The following is a 21,735-nucleotide window of genomic DNA, read 5'->3' as shown; positions in this document are numbered from 1 at the left end:
GGGGTGGGTTGCCATTTCCTTCTTCAGGGGATCTTCCTGACCCAGGGATCAAACCCGAGTCTCCTGTATTGGCAGGCAGGTTCTTTCCCACTGAGCCACCTGGGAAACGACCCATTCTATGTGTCACAGCTTATATCTGCTAACCCCAACCTTTCACTCCATCTCGCCCCCCAGTCCCTTCCCCATTGGCAACTACACGTCTGTTCTCTGTGTCTGTGAGTCTCTTTTTGTTTCATCGATAGGTTCATTTGTGTCATATTTTATATGCCACGTATAAGTGATGTCATTTGGTATTTGTCTTTCTCTGTCTGACTGACTTCACTTGGTATAATCTCTACTTGTATTCATGTTGATGCTAATGGCATTATTTCATTCTTTTTTTATGGCTGAGGAGTACTCCATTATATATGTGTACCACATCTTTATCCATTCATCTGTTGTTGGACAGTTAGGCTGTTTCCATATCTTGGCTATTGTGAGTGGTGCTACTGTTAACAGGAGTGCACGTATCTTTTTGAACCAGAGGTTTGTCTGGATATATGCCCAGGAGTAGCTAGATCCTATGGTAATTCTATTTTTATCTTTCTGAAGAACCTCCATATTCCACAGTGGCTGTGGAGTTTTAAACAAGGGATTGACAGCATGGTCCGATTGATATGTAAAAGCGCACTCAGGCCACTGAGGAACAGCAGGTTCTGTAACTGTTGTTTTCTCTGTGTTAAGTGGCATTATATAAGCAGTATTCACACCCAGCCACTGATTACTGTTAAAGTGGAATGAAAGCAGGTTGATCAGTGGTTCTCAGTGCAGATGATGGGGACAGAGGATCCAGAGTTGGAGTGGGGGGGTGGGCTTGGTTTGAGGCTTGTTGAGCTGGAAATGCGGATGTAGGACAGCCGAGCAGACATGGTCCGCCTGCAGCTGAAGAGGAAGGAAGCAGATCCTCTGCTACCTTTCTTTCACTTTATGTTTTGAAGGCATCTCTGGACTTAAAATTCAGGTGTTTGCTGTTGGGTTTGAGTCACTGAGATAGTACGCGTCCCAAGCTTCAACTTGGTTGTCTGACAGCATTTCCCTTGCAGGATTATGGTTCTAAGTGAGAGGAGACGCTGCTGTTTTGGTGTCTTATTCCAACTCCATCTCCATCCAAGGACAGTCAGAGTTTCCCGTTCGTTTATTTCTAAAAGGTGATTTTTAAGCATTTCAGATTGGAAAGGTGACTCAAGCAGAAAGGCGGTTTCAGAACCCAGAGTTCTAACCATTTACACCACAGAACCCAGTGGGGTTCCAGTTTCTAATAGGCTAGCATCATCCGCGTCTTCACTGCTTTCCTGAACCTCATAGACACGTAGCTTCAGATTTTATACTTGAACATGTTTCCCTTTTCTGTGATAAATTAAAGGTAGTGAAATAATGACAAGTGATGAAATAATGACAAGTGATGAAATAATGGCAGATGAAAATATGGCAAGAGATTTTTTCCCCCTGTGTGTGCATGTTCAGTTGCTTCAGTCATGTCCGACTCTTCGCAGCCCCATGGACTGTAGCCCCCCAGACTCCTTTGTCCATGGGCATTCTTCAGGCAAGAAGGCTGGAGTGGGTTGTCATGCCCTCCTCCAGGGATCTTCCCGAGCCAGGGATCAAGCCTGCGTCTCCTGTGTCTCCTGCAGTGCAGGTGGATTCTTTCCTGCTGAGCCCTTTTCTTTTCCCCCTGTTACTTGCTCAGTCGTGTCCGACTCTTTTGTGTCCCCATGGACTATAACCCACCAGACTCCTCTGTCCATGGGGCTCTCCTGTCACTGTCTGAGCCACTGGATCATTTATAGAAAGTCAGTTTAAGGCTTGTCTGACTTATCCTTTGAAAAAGATTAAATATTTCAAATATGGGGACTAACACAACACTCCCCTCACTGCATTTTTTAAAAATCTCTTTAAACTTCACAAAAACCACAGCTGGGAATAAGCAGATTTACTTCTTCCTGAGGAAAGTTATATCTGTAGTCATCTGGGGGAGGGGTTCTTAGTTTATAACTCTTGAAGATGTGGCATTCATTAAGATTTGTGCAAGTCAGGAAGAGAATGTTTAATAATCTACAGGTAAAATGTTTTAGAAGGTCAGGTTCTGGAAAGGTCAAGGAAAGTAAATACCTGATGTTCTCCCTATGAACGTGCTCCCAACGCCTCATTTGGGAGCTTGTGGAATCTTGGAAGTCCTATAGTCCTCGCCCTTCCCATTCCACGCCTGACTCCTCCAAACTCATTGTCACAGTCATTCAGTGTCCTCTTGGACACTTGTGTTGAAGAGCAGGATAGAGCATTAGCTTGTTGCCCTGCACAGCAGCCCAGGCCATTTTAGATTGGAAATTTCTTCTGCCATTTTATGTCCTTTGGTCACAGTTCTCCCCACGGTGCTGTTCACAATAAACTTTCCTCTGCCGTGTGACAACCATCAGGTCCTTGAAGGTGGCTCATGGCCATGCTTTGGACCACAACTCTATAACTCACTGTTCTACATGGTGAGTGATCCAGGGAACTCCCATGAGCCAGGATGGGAAACATGGCCACAAACGAGACCCCAATACTGCCACCCCCCACCGTCTCATTCCTGCAGCAGCTTATACGTTGGTAGAGACCTTGCTCGAGGAAGGAATGAAGGAAGTTATTTCCAAGCTTGGGTCTTGGGAGATAGAGACAGGGCAGGATTAGCAGCTTCGTGAATGGCACCCCTCGGCTATATGTGGTTTCCCGAGGCTCTTTAACACTCCCTGGTGTGCTACAGAGCAGTGCTTGAATGGGCATATGGGTGGGGGCTGTGAATTTCACTTCCTAACAAGACCCTCGGCGATGCTGGTATTGCTGGTCTGTGAACCACACTTGGGGGTTGTGAAACTGTGGAAGAAGAGTGGAAGACCGTTTGGGATCAGAGTCCAGAATCTGGATCTAAGTCCACAACTTAGAGAGAAACTGTCAAGAGTCCTCTTTTTCTCTGCTCCTCCTCCTCCAACTAAAGAATCAAAGGCTCCATGATATCAGAAAAAAAAAAAAAAAAAAAAACAGCTTCATGGATTTGTTCCAGCGGCATACGTGGTGCTCACCCATAAGCTGGTCAGACAGACCACAGGCCGCCCAGCCCCCTGGCCCCGTGGGTCACAGCAGGTTGTTTGCACAGACTCGGGAGGAACTTCGTGGTCTGTCCTCAGTACAGCCCGTACAGACAGGCCTGTCTGGATGCTGGCAGCATGTTCATTGCTGAAGGATGGGAGACATTGCCCAAGGCAGAGCCCGCTTCTCACAGCAACCTTTGCGAACAGGACAAGAATGGTTCTTGGAGTTTTCCAACCACACTCTGGGGAGGCACTGCTTTGGGGATATTTGATGATGCTCCACCACTCGCCAAGTGACTGTTGTGTGAACACAGCAGGAAAATGACTGAGGTCGCTGGTGTTCCTCCTCCTGGTTACTAACCCCCTGCCGCACCCCCACCCCCGTTTCCCACAGCTCTCTTGGCATAGGAAGAGCCCCGGCAGAGTGGTCCACGTGCCTTGGTGTCTGTGGTTCCTTCTTCCCTTCCCTCCAGGACGGAAAGATTTAGTGGCTGCTTGAAAAATCACAGCGATTTGCTTCACTCTTTTGTGCTAGAGTGACTTCCAACCTTCCCCTTGACACCTGGACCCAGACACGAGGGTGACTTTGCAGAAGTTGATACAGGGATGTCACGCAATGCAAGTGGCTCTCTCCTTTTAGAGGGATGCGGTGCGTGCTCTCGCAGGGTCTGCAGCAGTGAAAAAGTTACCTGATGTTGACCGGAACCCAGGGCCACCTTAGCTGTCAGACCACACCACAGCCCTGTGTGCCAAGGGTTAGGAAGAAGCTTGGCGGTGGGGAGGTTTTCTATTGGGGTCAGGGAGCTGAGGAAAGGCCTGGGCTAGGCTAGATGGAAACTTCTGCCTACCACCATCACATCCCCACCCAGCCTCTTTACTAAACGGGTTTCAGGGATTGTCTGACATGTGCCCGAAATCAGATGACACACAATCAGAGTGAATAGAGCAGGAGGGGAGGGTGACTGATCGTATTTCAGCAGGTCTTTGGTGCTGGTGGCTTTCACCTTTGTCCTTGAGAAAACAATCTCAGGTGAAGTACAGAGTGTTGAAAATAGGGTTTAACATAGAGCCAGTCACTTGCCAACTTTAACAGGCGTGCTGAGCTTTCAAAGGGTGAACACTGCTAACCAGGTGCCTCATCCCAGGGGCCCCCAAAACCTCCGAGTCGTGTTGATGCAACAACAGACATACACAGATCCAAGAAAAGTCGCTTATTCCGTTAAGAGAGAAGGTGGCAAGGTTACGTGACAGCAAAGAAATGATTGCTTCAAAGGGACGAGGAGCAGATGACCCTCACGGTCACTGTCCCTCCTGGCTACGGACATGAAACTCCGAGCTGATGATGCTTGAAGCGACCCGTGGACAGCAGTACATGGGGAAGGCAGCAGTTTCTAAAAAGATCTGTGAGCCTCTCTGAGCTTGACAGCTTTTGAGTCCTTGCCTGTACTTAGTAACAGAAATCCTGGAGGGAGGGCTGCCTTTGGAAAGATGACATTCTTTCTTCTCCCCCGTATCCTCACTTGATAGTTCTTAATGTGAAAGGCAGGATGATTAGATACTAGAAGACTTTTTTTTTTTTAAACCAAACATCTAAAGGTATAATTCACTGTCACTGCCTGAGTCCCACCTCTTGGCAAATTTCCAAAATAAACCAAGGGCCTGTCTCCTTGTTGCCTTCCAGTCTGAGGAACGTGTCCTTCGGGTTTGACTGCGGCATTGGCCTCGTCCTTAGATTTCTCCTCGCTGAGAGTATACGTGCCGTGCTGCACGAATGCATCCACGTCTGGTTGGAAGTCCTTCCAGCACCTTTCCTTGTGGGGACCCCTGTACCGATACAGACAGGAGCATCCTGTCAAGTGTCGGGAGCGACCTGGGCTTGGGGTGAGCACGTGCGGAGTGCAGTGTCACATGGGCACTCGGTCCACAGCCAGACGAGACCGACAAGGACGGGCCTGGACGCTGAGCCCCAGCGCCAGCAGGTGGAGGCTCACCAAGGCAGAGAGGCGCTGGCGAGGGAGACCAGGCAGGAGGTGGTCTCTTTGGGAAAGGCCTGCTGGTGAACCCTGGGGTTGATAGGAGGTGCAAGCCAAAACAGTGGGAGTGTGTCGTTGGGGCCGAAGCACAAAAGCCTGGGCTTTCTCAGAACCTGGTCTTCGGAGTCTGCAGTGTCCTGGGAAGTGATTGGAGGCCTTGCCCTTCATACCTTGGCAGGTCTCCACACAGCCCAGAACACAGTTCTGTTGGCTTGGGTCTAAGACTGGGCATTGGAGCCAGTGCAGCAGGAAATGTTAGATAAAGTGCCTGACCGTGCGCTGTGCTCTGCTTAGTCGCTCACTCACGTCCAGCTCTTTGAGACCCCACGGACTGTAGCCTGCCAGCTCCTCTCTCCAAAGGGGATTCTCCAGGCAAGAATACTGGAGTGGGTTGCCATGCCCTCCTCCAGGGGATCTTCCCAACTCGGGGATCAAATCCAGGCCTTGCACATTGCAGGTGGATTCTTTACCATGTGAGCCACCAGGGAAGCCCCGTGGATAACTCAAATAAATAAAACATAGTAGCTATCCTCATCAGCAGTGGTTATCTAAGCTTCTCTCTGAACCTTGCAGATAGCAGACACTGTAGTTGAAGGCCATAGGTTCCCTGACTGCTGATTTCATGTGTTTTCCCTCTGTGATCTACACCCTCACTGGCCAGCTCCTGGAAGGCAGGGCTGTTTCTTTTTTATTATAACTTTCTTTTAAAGGTAGTTTGTTTATTTTTACACTTGGCTGTGCTGGGTCTTCACTGCTGCCCGGACTTGCTCTGGTTTTGCCGAGTGGGGGCTACAATCCAGTTGTGGTGCGCAGGCTTCTCATTGCAGCGGCTTCTCTTGTCGTGGAGTGCAGGCTCTAGGCATGCCGGCTTCCATAGCTGCAGCTCCGTGGCTCTAGAGCACGAGCTCAGTAGTTGTGACACATGAGCTTAGTTGCCCCTCGACATGTGGAATCTTCCCAGACCAGGGATTGAACCAGCATCCTCTGGACTGGCAGGCAGAGTCTTTACCACTAGACCACCAGGGGTGCCCGGGGCTGTTCCTTACTCATCTTTGTATCCTCAGCATCTAGCACCATGCTGGGTATCTGAGGTGATCACAGCCTCTTTCTCTCCTCTGGATTTTGGTCCTTCATCAGTATGATCCTTCCCTGCTCTCATTTGCCAGAGGCTACAAGAGACAAGCAATATTTGCAGGCCCATGAAATGTTTGCATGAGGCTGTCTCGTGCTGCAGGCGGAAGCCATTCTGATGGGCTCTCATCCGAACAGCCAAGGTTGGTTCTCCCCTTGAAGACAAACTTTTGGGTCATAAAGCATGAGGAACATGGGCACCCTCTTACAGAGGGATGCCTTTGGGGGTGGGGTTTACGGGGAATAAACTTGAGACTAAGTACACTCAACTGCGCTCTGCTGACTGTTCTTTAACCCCTGTCAGATTAACCCCTGTCCCAGGTTAATCTGCTAAACTCGATGCTATCCAAACTAGCCTCTGTCAGACCAGCAGCCTCTAATCTTCTGGGCTCCACACAGCTTCCCCCGGGCCTGCTGGTGTTTTGGCAGATGCAGTGGCTATTCTTTCATACTTAGGATTCTCTTTTTACCCGGAGCCCTGGAGGCCCTCTGAGCTTTTCGATCCAGACTTGAGCCCAGAGCTTCGCCTCCCAGATGGTAATTAATGTTTACACAAAATGACAAGCACAAAATGGAATCTCTTTGAGCCCTGCCAAGCACCCATCATTCCCCTGATCACCCACTCTTACAGTGTTTGAAAATTAATTTGCCTTGAACAAACATTGGGCTTTCCTCAATTTATTTGTACAGTTTCAGTGACCGAGAAGGAAGGAGCTGCAAGACTGAATGTCATCCCTCCATTCGTTCAAGTAATTGAATCTGCTAATGGAACAAACTGGTCTCTGCTTAATCCTTTGACAAAAAGAGGGAGAGGAGGAAAATGAACAGAAGTGTGTGTTAGAGAAGGGAGATTGTTTTCAGTCAAATACCATTGGTGTGTACAGTTTTAGAGATGGTACTGGGAGTTCCCCTGAGGTCTAGTGGTTAAGGCCCCACCTTCCAATGCAGGGGGCATGGGTTCGATCCCTGGTCAGGGAAGTAAGGTCCCACATGCTTGTGGGGTGCAGTCAAAAATTAAAAATAAAATACAGATGATACCTAAAACAAAAGGAGAGTTCAGAGTATTGGTAAATGAATTCAGCAGTCATTTTTGTTTCAATAAGTATATACAAAACATGCACACGTACTTGCTAAGTCTCTTCTGTCATGTCTGACTCTGTGTGACCCTATGAACCGTAGCCCGCCAGGCTCTTCTGTCCCTGGAATTCGCCAGGCAAGAATACTGCAGTGAGTTGTCACGTCCTCCTCCAAGGGATTTTCCCAACCCAGGGACCAAACCTGCATCTCTTATGTCTCCTGCATTGGCAGGCAGGTTCTTTACCACTAGCGCCACCTGGGAAGCCTTATACAAAACATGCAGTCTTTGCTAAAAAGGAGATTTTGTCTGAGGTCGCAGGGTAGACAACAGAAGGTGTGTTTAAAGAATGGATATTGCTGGCAGCTTGAAATAATTGCATGTAGATTTACAGAAATCTGATGCTTGCCTGTGTATCTGGGCTGTTTGGGTTGGACATTTCTACATTTATTGATTTCCCACTTTTAAAGTCTGGGTTCCTTTTCTTATTTGGCTACCATCTTCTTTCTATGTGGTAAGGTTTCTGTGACTCTTTCACGTGGACAAGTAAGTAGAAAAGCTAACTAGAAGGTAGAATAGAATAATTTAACAGTAGGCCATGTCCAGTCCTAGATGATAGGGATCAAACATTCAGAAAGATACAGATGGATGGATGGGTGGGTGCGCTGCCTAGCGGCCATTGTCCCACAAGATCTTCATGAGGCCTTTAAGGCTCATTCATATTTACTACAATAATGACCTTGTAGTGGGTAAATTAGGGCTTTCTAATCCAGTGTAAGGACTTCCCAGTGGCAAAGAACCCACCTGCCAGTGCAGGAGACCCAGGTCCAGTCCCTGGGTCGGGGAGATCTCCTGGAGAAGGAAATGTTTACCCACTCCAGTATTCTCGCCGCGGAAATCCCATGGACAGAGGAGCCTGGCAGGCAGCCGTCCATGGGGCTGCAAGAGTGTCAGACACGACTTAGCAACTACAGCAACGGCAATCCAGTGTAAAGACCAGAAGTACAGAAATGTGTCTTGGGAGAGTTTTTCTCCTCCTCCTCCCAGTTTCCCCTTTCACCCTCTTCCTCCTCCATCATCAGGGTTCACCATTTCCTTTTTTCTTCAGATACACCAGTTAGAACCAATTAGAAACATTGAGAAGTTGATGGAAGGCTAATGCCCTTCATATATGATCCTCATTTCTGATAGAAAAACGCCATCTGTCCTCTGGGTGGAGAGCTTTTTTTAAACCTCCATCCTGTAGGTGTGGCAGTTTAAAAAGATTTAAACAGTTACTTTCCTGGTTGATTTCTTTAGATAGTGGAGGTGTACTTGTCTATGAAGAACTCTTTTTAAACTATAACCCTTTACTTTTCTTCTACGATAATAATACATATTCTCTATAGAAAATTTGGAAAGTTAATAACAGCACAAATTTAAAAGTTTGAGTCAATGGTTATTTCTAGTTGATGGAATTTGTTGTTCAGTCAGTAAGTGGTGTTTGGCTCTTTGCGACCCCATGGACTGTACACAGCATGCCAGGCTTCCCTGCCCTTCACTATATCCCAGAGTTTGCTCACATTCATGTCCATTGAGTCGGTGATGCTGTCCAACCATCTCTTGCTCTGCCACTATCTCCTCCTTTTGCCTTCAGTCTTTCCCAGCATCAGAGTCTTTTCCAGTGAGTCAGCTCTTTGCATCAGGTGGCCAAAGTATTGAAGCTTCAGCTTCAGCATCAGTTTTTCCAATAAATAGTCAGGGCTGATTTTCTTTAGAATTGACTAGTTTGATCTTCTTGCAGCCCAAGGGGCTCTCAAGAGGCATCTTAATGCGTATCCTTCTAATCTCTTTTGGTGTGTATATGTATGGATTTATGCAGATAATAGGGATAATAGTTTCCTTTATTTTACTTAATAGTAATTTTGTCTTGAAATAGTTTCCATGAAATTAAATCTTTTTCTATAGTAGTTTTGGGAACATTGATCACTTATTTTGTGCAATACATTGTGAAAAGCGCATAACCTGACTTTCTAGCTTCCACAACAGCCCTTTCAGGTAGTTGCTACATATTTACATTAAGTTATTAGAATTCTGGAAACAGCAGTCCATCACAGGGACATAATACATCAAATCTCATCCTCACCCGCACCCAGCACCTTCTTTGTATAAGAAATATTTTACAGCACACTCTCATTGTTTAATTTCTGGAGCAAAATATTTGGTTTATCCATACAGTATGTTTGGCTTATCTATTCACATAATTTAAAAATGTATATAAAGCCTTTAATGAAATGTAAAGGAGAAACAAATAGAAAGTAACTTATAGTAAAATAGTATGTTTTAAGTACATACATGCCTGTTTACATTAGAAAGCAGCGAAAGGTTAGAGGCTGAATCTGTACATAGAGATACAACTATCGTAGTAGTTCCCACAGCAGGAGCAGCCTCACCATTGACATCACGACCTTCCCAAGTGAGAAAAACTCCACCACAAGACCTAACAGAACCGACGGAACAGCATTCAATAGTTGCGTTCCTTGAAAACCCCAGTGTGTATTAAAACAATGCAAAAAATTATTTTGTCTTTTCTTTGTAAAGACAGGCTCTATGTTTTTCAGCTGCACAGATGTTCAGTGGGACTTTAGAAAGTGAGCCAGGATACTGCGTGGGGTTTACCTTCATACCATGAAACGTCTCGTCTCTGAGAGTCACTGATTCCCTCCAGTCACTGTGACAGACACATACACTCCAGTGAACTTGGAAAACTCCTCAAGGGGTGGTCTCTTCGAAGACCTGCCTCTTCCGTGGCTTACCCTTTAACTTCTCTCTCTCTCTCTCTCTCTCTCTCTCCCCCCCGCTCCACCCCCATTTATTTATTTATTATTTTCTGCATCATAAAACACCCTTGAACACAGATTCTCAAAGCATTTGGCGGGTACATGTTTCTGAAAGTTGAGAGGCCTTCTAATTTCCTTGTCAGGTTTGTTCCCAAGTGCCGTATGATTTTTGTTATTTTTTAGATAACATTTACTCAATAGGTTATGTATCTGGCTGCGTCAGGTCTTAGGCGCATCATGTGGGACCTTTCAGTGTGGTGCCTGGACTCTCTTGCTGTGACACACACATAGAGCGCGGGCTTAGTTGCTCCGGGGTATGGGTGCTCTTAGCTCCCCACCCCGGGATCGAACCAGCATCCCCTGTATTGCAAGGCTGTTTCCTAACAACCAGACCATTTGGGAAGTCCCATGGTTTTTGTGACTGTCACGGGAATTCTATTTTCTCATCACTATTGCTGCTGTGTAGAAAAGCGACAGATGTTTGTGGTTTTTCTTTGTTCAGATACCTTACTGAGCTCTCTTATTAATTCTTGTATTTTTTTGGAGGGGGGGTGGCTGGTTGGCTGTTTCGCAACTCGATCATTATGTTTTTTGTAAATAACAGTTTTGCCCCTTCCTTTGGTTGTAGATCTGCTATTGATTTTCAGTCTAAACATCCATGATCATTTGCTTCTTTCAGGTTTAGTCCACATTGTCTATAACATAACCTGGTGCCTTTTTTTCGGTTGAAGTGGTGTTGATATGGAGTCGTTTTTCAGTTGACTTTTATGATTGGGTTGCTTTTAAGTCAATTTTTGTAATTTATATTTTTCAACAAATCCATTTAAAAATTATTAGTATAAATGTATGCACTGTATTTTCTTATTTTATATAAAAGATACTCTCCATGCCTATTAGTCATACCACTCTTCGAATCCCCAATTTTATTTGCTTTGCTTTCTTTCCTTTGCTCAGACTGTTTTTAAATATAAGACCAATTTTAAAATTTTTAATAGGTTTTAGGATCACATGATTCAAAAATTTAAATATGCATGTATATAGACAGTCAAATATCCCTCCCTCCCCCGATTCCCTGTCTCCCCAGTTCTTACTGCTCCCCAAGCCCCTAAGCAGATGTGCGTGCATGCTAAGTTGCTTCAGTTGTGTCTGACTCTTTGCTGACCCCATGGACTGCAGCCCCCCTCCCAGGCTCCTCTGTCCATGGGATTCTCCAGGCAAGAATACTGGAGTGGGTTGCCATTTCCTTCCCCACCCTAAGCAGGTAATCCAAGGCTATTGGTTCCTTGGGTATTCTTCCAGAGCTTCTTTAGATATAAAGTAATAATGAATATATATTATTTTTCTTCATTTTTCATAAAAGCTAGGGTATGCTCTACATTGTACATATGTAGCTCCTCATTTATTTGTGCAGTTGCAGTCGGTTCCACTGTATAGATGTATCAAATTTATATGTAACCCTAATGATTACATTTGAGTTGTTTCCAAACATGTGATTCACATCCTGATACTGTTTCCCTGTGTCTGTAGACCAAATTGTTATTTGCCAGGTCAAAGGAACTCCTTAGTTTTTTGGGTAAATGTTGCCACATCGCCCTCCACAAAGGTGACAGGGTTTATGTTCAACTAGTAAACTAAAGCAATGGCACCCCACTCCAGTACTCTTGCCTGGAAAATCCCATGGACGGAGGAGCCTGGTGGGCTGCAGTCCATGGGGTCATGAAGAGTTGGACACGACTAGCGACTTCACTTTCACTTTTCACTTTCATGCATTGGAGAAGGAAATGGCAACCCACTCCAGTGTTCTTGCCTGGAGAATCCCAGGGACGGGGGAGCCTGGTGGGCTGCCGTCTATGGGGTCACACAGAGTCGGACACGACTGAAGTGACTTCACAGCAGCAGCAGCAGCACCAGTAAACTAAAAGCGAGCCCATTTTCCCCAGAGAATGTGTATCCAAGTTGTAGCCAACTCAAGCACATTTTTCCTACTCTACCCTTAAATTAAAAAAAATAAATGTATTGTGCTTGAGTCAAGTTTGTTGAGATATAATTTACACGCAGTACATTCAGCCTTTTTACTGTACAGTGTAATTCAAATTTGCATATCCTTTATTGTAAGCATAATGTTATTTTTACAAACACAAAGAGAAATTCTAAAACCCCCCAAATGGAATAAGACTTCTAAATAAGACTAGTCAATTTGCACACGTTCTTATTTCCTTCAGCCTCAGCACATTTCATCCTTTGGTAAATTCAGAGCACACTGAGCAATATCCCTCCCCCCCCACCCCCACTCCAAAAAAAAAAAAAAAACCTTTTTCTTTTTTTATGTGTTCTTGCCAGTTTTGGAGAAGCTCAGTAAGATAAATGGACTGTCAGGATGAAAGAGCTTAACTGGGAAGATGCATTTATTGAATAATTGAAAGGAAGAGGAAATGCATTACCGATTAGCCACAAAAATGCATGACGCCTAATCCGTGCCTCCCGGATCCATGTAAATGGGGGTCGTAAAACTTTCAGCCCCATAGTTCTTACCAGCCTTCCAACCTGTTGCTGCCTTGCTCATAGGCTGCAGCACCCTCACTGATGGATTGATGACAGCTTTCAGATTGAGCCGAAGGGCCATCTTCCAGCAATCCTCTCTAGCTTTCCTAACCCTTTTCACTATCTGGCTGTACTTAAAACATTGTAACCGAATCCTGGATTCATCATTACCTGCTTTGTTTCAGGGTTATTTTGCTTCTTAGCAGGCGACATTGTGTAAATCAGAAAAGAAGCACTTGGTGGTGGCAGAGTTGGGACTAGAACTCTGCCGTCTGGTTTATTAAACCACAAGCAAGTTCCTTAACTTCTCTGGGCTTATCCCCCGTCTAGTCAGAGGGTTAGATAACACCCCTACTACTCACAGAACAGTCCAGGTGTCAGCATCACCTGGGAAATTCTCAAAAAGGTGAACTCTGGAGCCCCACTCATCCCGCCGCCCGCCCCCCCCCCCCTCAAGCCACTGAACCTGCACTTGAATCCGATCTTCAGGGGATTCATATGCACATTAAAGTTTGAGAAGTGCTGGGATGGTCTCCCAGATTCTGGTGGTCTTCCAAAATTCTGTGCCTCTTGATTGCCTAAGTCATTCCTCACAGATGGTTCCCTACAAATGTGTAGAGTTTGCTAGAAAGACTTTGGTCTTGCCCATGTACCTCGTTGAACATCACGGATGGCAACGATGCCAGTCTCGGCACCACTCCTGACTCCAGCTGGGTTTGGGGTGGTCCTCAGACAGTGGGACAGTAGAGGTAAGAACCACCTCGGTTTGCCTTTATGGGGCCTTGGGAATTGAGCCAAAGCCTGCACGGTGCCTGCTGCAGACTCAGCTGTGTTGTCCAAATTCTAGAGGCTCATCGATTAAAGAACAAGAGATAAATATAGTCAAGCTAGATGGAATAAAATGCTTATCTGTGTGTTTCTGTTGTACTTCCTTACTGGCCTAAGTAAACTGAAGCAATAACCTCTGGGTGGTGTCCCTTGGGAAGGAAGTTTTCTTTTATGTCTGAGAGAAACTTTAGACCTTGATTTTTGGAGGGAGGTCATGAATTTGAATATAACCTAACAAGATGGAAAATACTTATGTATTTATTTGTCACTATTCTCGTCCTGGAAGGCTTCCCAGGTGGCTCAGTGGTAGAGTCTGCCTGCAATGCAGGAGACCCAGGTTCGATTCCTGGGGCGGGAAGATCCCCTGGAGAAGGAAATGGCGACCCAGTCCAGCATCCTTGCCTGGGAAATCCCACGGACAGAGGAACCTGGCAGGCTACAGTCCACAGGGTCACAAAGAGTCAGACATGACTTAGTAACTAAACAACAGCAACATCCTTGTCCAGAGAGAACAAAGCAGTACAAAAAGATGGGAATATATTCCATTTTGTATGTTTGCCGTATTTGTCACAAAAGCATCCCAGTCCTCAGCTGTCAGAGCAGGAAGAGTCCCTGCTTAAGCACATAGGACCTCATGGAGGAGGTTCTCTTATTTCATCCTCTTAGGATTTCCTGGGTGTTAGTGCTTTCTGCCGCAGGCCTGACTAACCAGCCTGCAGCCTGTGAAGCCTGTGGTTTTCAGTGAACTTGTATAATTGCTTCCTATGGAAAATCTTGTGAAAGTGATTAAAAAAAAAAAAAAAAAAAAAGCAGTGAAAAAGCAGCAGCAGCACCAACATCCTCAGATCTGGGTGTCTGCCGATGAAGGGTCTTCCTCTGTATGTGGGAGTTCTTAGGGCTGAAGGGGCTCTGTGTCCACATCAGGAACTTCCTGTCCTCTCTCAGCCCTCAAGTTCTGGAAATTCATAACACATCAGCTTTTCATAAGCAAAGATCTGCCTAGGGACGTTCTGAAGACAGCACTGGAAAAAAATGTGTGTGCATAGGATGTCAGAAGTCTAGAGTTCCTTTTCACCAGATCCATCCGAACCTTTATCCTTTCATGCCTGAATTACGTGAAGAGGGGTCTTTCTTGGCATCCTGTTAGTGTGATTGTTCCACACTGGTCTGCAGGACTTGAGGATAGCTGAGTTCATAATAGCTAACCACGTGGTTTGCTTATAAACCCACCATTTGTTTCTGCTTTTGTGCATGTTACAGATTTGATCTGTTTTACCAAAAGAACACTGAAAATAATGGATTGCTTTGATGCAAATTTCAGGGAAGAAAACATGACAAGTGTATACACCCAATAGGACATCAACAGACATTAATAGGACCAGTGAGAATACCATGTATTTTTCACACTTGATTAACAGGAAGATGTGAAGAGAAAGGTTATGCCCAAAGTAATTCATTTAGGAGTACCTGAAATACACTATTTTAGAGAATGTTGTGATCTATTCTCTTCCTGTTTTTAAGCTTTGTAATAATAGAAAAGGATGAATTTTTTTTTTAAGTGCAAAAATGTGGGGAAGATAATCCCTGCCTCCCCCCAACCCCCTCAAAGATGTACATGATCAACTGTCTGCATGGTCATGGTCAACTGTCTGCAACCCTATGGACTGCAGCCCACCAGGCTCCTCTAGCCATGGGATTTTCCAGGCAAGAATACTGGAATGGGTTACCATGCCCTCCTCCAGGGGATCTTCCCAACCCAGGGATCCAACCTGCACTTCCTGCATTGGCAGGCGGATTCTTTACCATAGAGCCACCTCTTTATATGCAATACCATATTCGCCTCTCCTATTCTGTTAGAGAATTGTATGGAGTTTGACTTATGGGGTCATCAGGGTACCCATTTACTAGATGTGGCATGGGTCTTTTGACCTTTGGAGGGAAGTACATCATTTAAGTTCATACAGGAGCATCTGTTGTCTAGGTATCATTAGTTACTGTAGAATTTTCTTACATTTCCCATCCCGCTTGGTCTGAGGGTCCAGATTCACCTGGCCAAGGACCCCTCCTGTGGTCCAGAGGGAATTCTTTAAAAACTCAAGCCTGTGTAGTTGACGGTCAGTTGGTCTATATTCATGTTTGCTCCTTCGATCTCAAACGGTTGAATCCTTAGTGAGCCGTAGGAGGCCTGACCTTTGACCAGACATTTAGCTGTTGCTCAGCAGAAATGTCTCTAAATGTCAAGCGTGCTTCATCAGTCAGAATGCAAAGGGGGGAGGAGGCAAGGCAGAGAAGAAACGTCTGCGGGGCTAAATAATATTTGCCTCATGTGCTGCTGAAAACACATCTCCTTTGTATAGTCAAGAACTCTGTTTGGGGACTTCCCTGGTGGTCCAGTGGCTAAGAGTCTGAACTCTCTATGCAGGGGGCCCAGATTCAACCCCTGCTCAGGGAACTAGATCCCACATACCACAAGTGAAGATTGCAGGGGCAGCAACTAGGACCCAGCACAGCCAAATAAATGAATAATTTTTTTTAAAGAACTGTATTTGTTTTAAAAGGGGTGAATCGATTTGTTGTCTACTGTTAATTTCACTGCATAATCTTGCTTTGTCAAGATTAAGGGAAACATTTATTTGTAGACTCTGATGGCCTCAACCACCTTCTGGAAGGCAGCCTTATCTGGCTGGTGGACCTGACCGATCGTGTCGTTGGGCACAGGTGACCCGGCCCGGGGTCAGCTTCGCTCACTCACGGTCTGCCTCGCTCTTCTCTCCGCTCCCCCGCACAGATCCGGAGCTCGGCGTCGGCGCGCTACCCCACCACGACGGCCACGATGCGGGGCCCATTGTCCCCAAGGTATCAGGTCTAGAGCGGAGCCAGGAGAAGAGCCAGGACTGCGGCAAAGAGCCCCTGTTCGAGCCCGTGGTGCTGAAGGACGCGCGCCCTCAGGTCCCGCCGCCGCCGCCCCAGCCCCAGGCGGAGCCCCAGCCCCGAGCGCCGTCTCCGGACCCCGCGTCAGGGCCGCGCGCCGAGCCCCCGCCGCCGCCCCCACGCCCCGGCGCGCAGCCGCCGCCCGCGCCCCCGGAGGCCTCGCCGCAGCCCGCGCCGCCGCAGGCGCCCCGGCCACCCCGGCCACAGTCCCCGGGGCCGCTGCCGCCCCAGGCCCTCCCGCCCGCGCAGGCCCATCCCTCCGCCCAGAGCCTCCCCCAGCCGCTGTCCGCCTACAACAGCAGCAGCCTGAGCCTCAACAGCCTCAGGTGAGCCGCCCCCCGGCGTCATCTTCGGTGGGATGGGCAGGTGGCGGTGGGCGCGGGGGCTCCCATGGGGACCGGGGTTCCCGTTGGAATCTCTGTCACCGTGTTCTCCGCCAGGCAGGCACGGAAGACGGGAAGGGGTCCGAGGCGCAGGGACACAGGGTCTCTGGGGAGAAGATGGGGTGGGACTGGGTTGAAAATCGGTTGGGTGGTAAGCACATGGGGGAGACCTCAACTATCTGCGGAGGCTCCTGAGGGTGACTGCAGCAGGGAGGAGGTTCAAGGGAGAGTCCAGGGCGCTGTGCCTGCGACCCTTCACTGGCTCCCGGGTTGGAGGCAGGGAAGGGAAGCCAGGGGAGATGTCCATAACATTAAGGGAGTCTTAGAAGGGAAGCCGTGTGCCTCCCTGTCAACATCTCCCCGCATCTCCTGGCGGGCGGGAGCGTGGAGACCGAGGAGTGGTCTGGTTGGAGGAGTTTCCGTGGTGACTTCCGCCAGGTGGGTCACAGGGATACAGGAGAAAAATGCAGGGTTTAGGAGAGGAGAGGCGTTCCTCCATGGGGAGCCAGGCCTCTTGCGTCTTGTCTTTGCCAGATCACAGAGGGAAGGTTGACAGGCAGCACAAGGAGAAAGGGAAGGGAGCTGGAGGCCGGGTGCAGGGCGCGGTGGGGCCCACGCCCGCGTCTCCCAGGGGCCGTGCTCAGCGCGCTCTCACGGCTGGGGGAGCGTTTTCCGTGTGTCAGCCTGGTGCCTGGGGCTGAGGGCCCTGCTCTTTCCTGTCTGTGACGGAAGGAAGCGCCTCCGCGTGCCGGGCCCATCTTTCGTGGCCTCCGGTCCGTGGAGGTGACGGGGCGCCCCGGCTCCCTGCTTCCCCCTTCCCTGTGCTTCTTCACAGAAGATGGAGCAGACAGACCTGGCGAGCCCAGGTCACCAGCTTGCTCGTTTCCATTGACGTGGCCCCTGTAGGAAGAGTGGCTGGCACAGGGTATGAAGGGCAGCTCTCTGGACAGGGCGAGGGGGGGCAGCTGGAGCAGGAGCTGCTGTTCACTGTGTCCACAGCTGGGGGGCCGGCTTAGAGGAGCTGCGACTTCAGCAGAGGCGCTGTGTGCGAGGGCGGGGACCTGCGGAGACGAAGGAGCCAGAGGAGACCTGTTAGATGGCTCTGTTTGGCTGCGTTTTGTTTTTAAGAAAGTTGATTACTGACCCCCTTTTTTCCTTTCTTCTCTCTCTCTTTTTTTTTTTGGTGTTCCAACAGCAGTAGCAGAAGCAGCACTCCAGCGAAGACTCAGCCTGCCCCGCCCCACATCTCCCACCACCCCTCGGCCTCCCCGTTCCCCCTCTCCCTGCCCAACCACAGCCCCCTGCACAGCTTCACGCCCACCCTCCAGCCCCCCGCACACTCACATCACCCCAATATGTTTGCCCCTCCCACTGCTCTGCCTCCTCCACCACCTCTGACGTCTGGGAGTCTGCAGGTGCCCGGACACCCGGCCGGGAGCACTTACTCAGGTAGGAGGGAGGAGCTGGGCTGGCTTCTCCGTGCTCCCGCTCTCCCGTCCCGAGGCCTCGCCCCCTGTTGTCCCCAATGATTAGGTTTGAGCCACTCGCCGTGGTCCACTTTATAGTATGTCTTCTTCCTCCGGTCCCCAGTGGGCTGAGAGTCTGCAGAAAGTGTACCAGCAGCCCCCATCCCAACCTGCCATGATCCAGGGGTTTCTGCCAGAGAGAACTTTGTAGGCATGAGGCTTTTCTGACCAGGTCTGCCCGCTGGGCAGTAAAGCACAGGTTGTCTGGGCCCTATGGGCATGACAGAAGCTCTCCACACCCCGTGTCTGTTTCAGGCCAGGATCTTAAGTCACATCGTGCCTTAAGGGATTTGTTTTAGTCAAAAAAGGGCTGCCCTAGTGGCTAGGCAGGTAAAGACTCTGCCTGCAATGTGGGAGACCCGAGTTCAGTCCCTGGGTCAGGAAGATCCCCTGAAGAAGGCAGTAGCAACTCACTCCAGTATTCTGGCCTGGAGAATCTGATGGACAGAGAAGCCTGGCGGGGTCACAGTCAGATACAACAGAGCGACTAGCGATTAAATGAGGCCTTCTACCTTGGGTGGGGAAAATGCACTTTTTGAGGCAACATAGCCCAGATTTTTAAAGACAGACTTAGGGTTAGGTATTGGGTTCTTTGCTCCTCACCTGTATTAATTGAACCAAGTGTCCCAACTTCGGGTCCACTGTGGCCAAGCTTTGCCACCAGTACAGAGAGCTATAGATCAGAGGTTTACCCTTGGAAGAGGGCATGAGGAAGCACTTAAAAATGTTCATTTCTTTAAAACAAACCCCCACAGCACAGGCAATGTGTTGTTCCCCACTTGACAGATGAGGAAACAGACACAGATGGTGATGGGCAATGCCCTGGGTCACTCAGCTGCCCCGAGAAGAGCTGAAACTTGACCTCTGGCCATTCAGCCTGGACCCTATATGCGCACAGCACTGGTGGACCCCTCGTCCCCGAAAGCCTGGACAGAGAACAGAGTTAGGCTGTTGACTGGGCCTTAGCGTCCTCTGGCTGGCTGGCGGTCCCTCTCCACAAAGGCCCGGCCTGGAGCCCTCCGTAGTGAGCCCCTTGGATGTCCTGCTCTTGGAGGAAATGACCGCCCGGGAAAAGGTGTCACCGTCTGCCTCTTCTTTTCCAGAGCAAGACATCTTGCGCCAGGAACTGAACACGCGTTTTTTGGCCTCTCAGAGTGCTGACCGCGGGGCCTCCCTGGGCCCCCCGCCCTACCTGCGGACCGAGTTCCACCAGCACCAGCACCAGCACCAGCACACGCACCAGCACACGCACCAGCACACCTTCACGCCCTTCCCGCACGCCCTCCCGCCCACCGCCATCATGCCGACGCCGGCCCCGCCCATGGTGCGTACCCGGCGGAAGTGCGAGGAGGAGCGGAGCGCGCCGCTCTTTGTCCGCAGCCCCGCGGGGTTGGCAGGGCCGTCTGGGCACAGCAGATTGGCTGCGGGGCTCCCGTGGCCTTGCCAGTCTCTCTCTGGGATACACCCGGCTCCAGGTGGCACTGACCCAGGGCCTGAAGTGGGAGCTCTTTTCTGACCCGTTATTCTTAGCACTGTGGGTGGACTGTATTCCAGATGCTCCCCAGGGCCGTCACATCCAGTGTGTCGGTAGTTAACGTCTTACAGGGGATTTTGGTTTTGGGGGACATCTTGGGGAATGACCATCAGATCTAAAAATGTATCTGCCAGTGTTTTGCGCTGGCAGATAAACGCTCACAGAATCCTGGGAAGTCTGGAAGGGAGAGGGCCGGTGGGAGACTTGGACGGCCCTGGGTTCCCCCACCCACTCTCTCGGATGGTTTTCTAAACCCGCTCTGTCGGAAGTGTTCTATTTCTCGCATCTCGTGAGACAGCGCCCCCTGTCTGCTGCTATGCCCTGCAGCGAGCGGTCCAAACAGCCCGGTGGGAAGAGGGGCCACTGCAGGGAGCGACGTGGTCTTGGCCATGGCTTGGGACGAACGTGCCAGGGGTGGAGTGGGAGCCAGTTAGGGTTGATTTTTAACTTAGGAGCTGTAAGGAACAGCACCACACTATGATGCTAACTGGTCTGAGATGGATGCGTGTCCAAACAGTGACAATTAGAATTTTACTTATTTTTTAATATTTCAGGAAATACTTGATTGAAGGCGATGAGAACAGGCATTGTGAGGATTTGAATTTCGTGATTCACTGAACTTTCCACCCTCTCTTCCCTCCTTTCTCCCCCATTTTGTTCAACTTGGTTTTTTAAAAATACATATTTCAAAGTTTATTTTATAAACCTTACTTAGGAGAATGTTAGCGGTGAGGCCTTGGGACCAAAAATTTTTCCTCGGATAAATCCTGCATCTGTTTTTTTGGATGAACTCGACTTTTCCACAGTTATATTTTTAAGGACCTGTTTATATGGGGAAGGAGTTTATACCAGTCTGAGTGAGCCGTTTCACAAACAAGTTAAATCTAACTGATGGGAGTTACAGCACAGGATGAGGACATTATTTAGAAGAAATCATGGTATATACTCTTTCCTGCTTGAAAGAAATGTTCGAAGGCCAAGCCGGAATTGCTCTGTACTCAGCGGGGGGCGGTGGGGGAGGTAATTGTTGTTCAGTTACTAAGTCCTGTCCAACATCTTGCAACCGCGGACTGCAGCACCCCAGGCCACCCTGTCCCCCACTAGGGGGTAACATAAAAACAGCTGAACGTACCATTCTGCCAAAGCAAAGATGAAGACAGAGGGAATTCTCTGGATAAATCAGAGCCAGTGCTCACTTCTCTCTGATTTATCTGAACAACTGCCTCCTCTCTCTAGTTCGGACGCTTGGTTCCTGCCCGTCTCTAAATAAAGCCTAGAAAGAAAGCTGCTCTAGTGTAGTCACAACCTGAAATGCTCTGAATGGGTTTTCACTTTGACTTTCCTGTTGATTTCTGGTCAGAGAGACTCAGGAACTCTGAATGATTTCATATACACTGCGGTCACGGAGTCTGATGCCTGCCTGACAACAGAGAGGCTTCCTTGGGGCCGCCTCCGCTGAAGCAGTCAATAGAAATGTAGTTTCTCTAAGTAACTAGCTTTTGCTTTGATCCCTTTGCAGTTTGACAAATACCCTACAAAAGTTGACCCATTCTACCGGCACAGTGTGAGTTAACCATGCTACCCATTCAATGTAACCGCTTTCCATTTCCATGCTCTCGCCACCGATGAGTCAATGACTCGCAGCCTTCCTTAACCATCTTTGCAAGAACTCCCATTGCTCCTCGTCACTTCGGATGCTTGCTTTTGTGATGTTTGCTTTTGGTAAAGATGCAGTATCATCTTCTGAATCAAAAGGTCATGAGCCAGACTTTAAAGTCCTGCCTAGTGGGGCATCCACTTTGTTGGAGGTGTTAGAGTTTTAGGAGCTTC

General features: G+C 48.6%; 1 protein-coding gene across 2 annotated transcripts in view; it reads left to right on the top strand.

The window, feature by feature from the left end:
• Positions 1-21,735, top strand: part of AUTS2 (activator of transcription and developmental regulator AUTS2) — a 1,188,182-nt gene that overhangs the window by 1,142,357 nt on the left and 24,090 nt on the right. The window contains exons 7-11 of one of the 2 annotated variants that reach the window (XM_065924779.1): positions 16,320-16,788; positions 17,681-17,770; positions 18,041-18,294; positions 19,475-19,695; positions 21,425-21,469. In XM_065924779.1, coding sequence (XP_065780851.1) covers positions 16,320-16,788; positions 17,681-17,770; positions 18,041-18,294; positions 19,475-19,695; positions 21,425-21,469 — 1,079 coding nt within the window. The remainder of the gene's footprint in view (positions 1-16,319; positions 16,789-17,680; positions 17,771-18,040; positions 18,295-19,474; positions 19,696-21,424; positions 21,470-21,735) is intronic. The other variant, XM_065924780.1, reaches the window with a different exon arrangement.

This window comes from Muntiacus reevesi, chromosome 2, assembly GCF_963930625.1.
Source record: "Muntiacus reevesi chromosome 2, mMunRee1.1, whole genome shotgun sequence".
Lineage (NCBI taxonomy): Eukaryota > Metazoa > Chordata > Mammalia > Artiodactyla > Cervidae > Muntiacus > Muntiacus reevesi.
The sequence above is the reverse complement of the archived record's forward strand: the minus strand, read 5'-3'. Positions and strand labels throughout refer to the sequence as shown.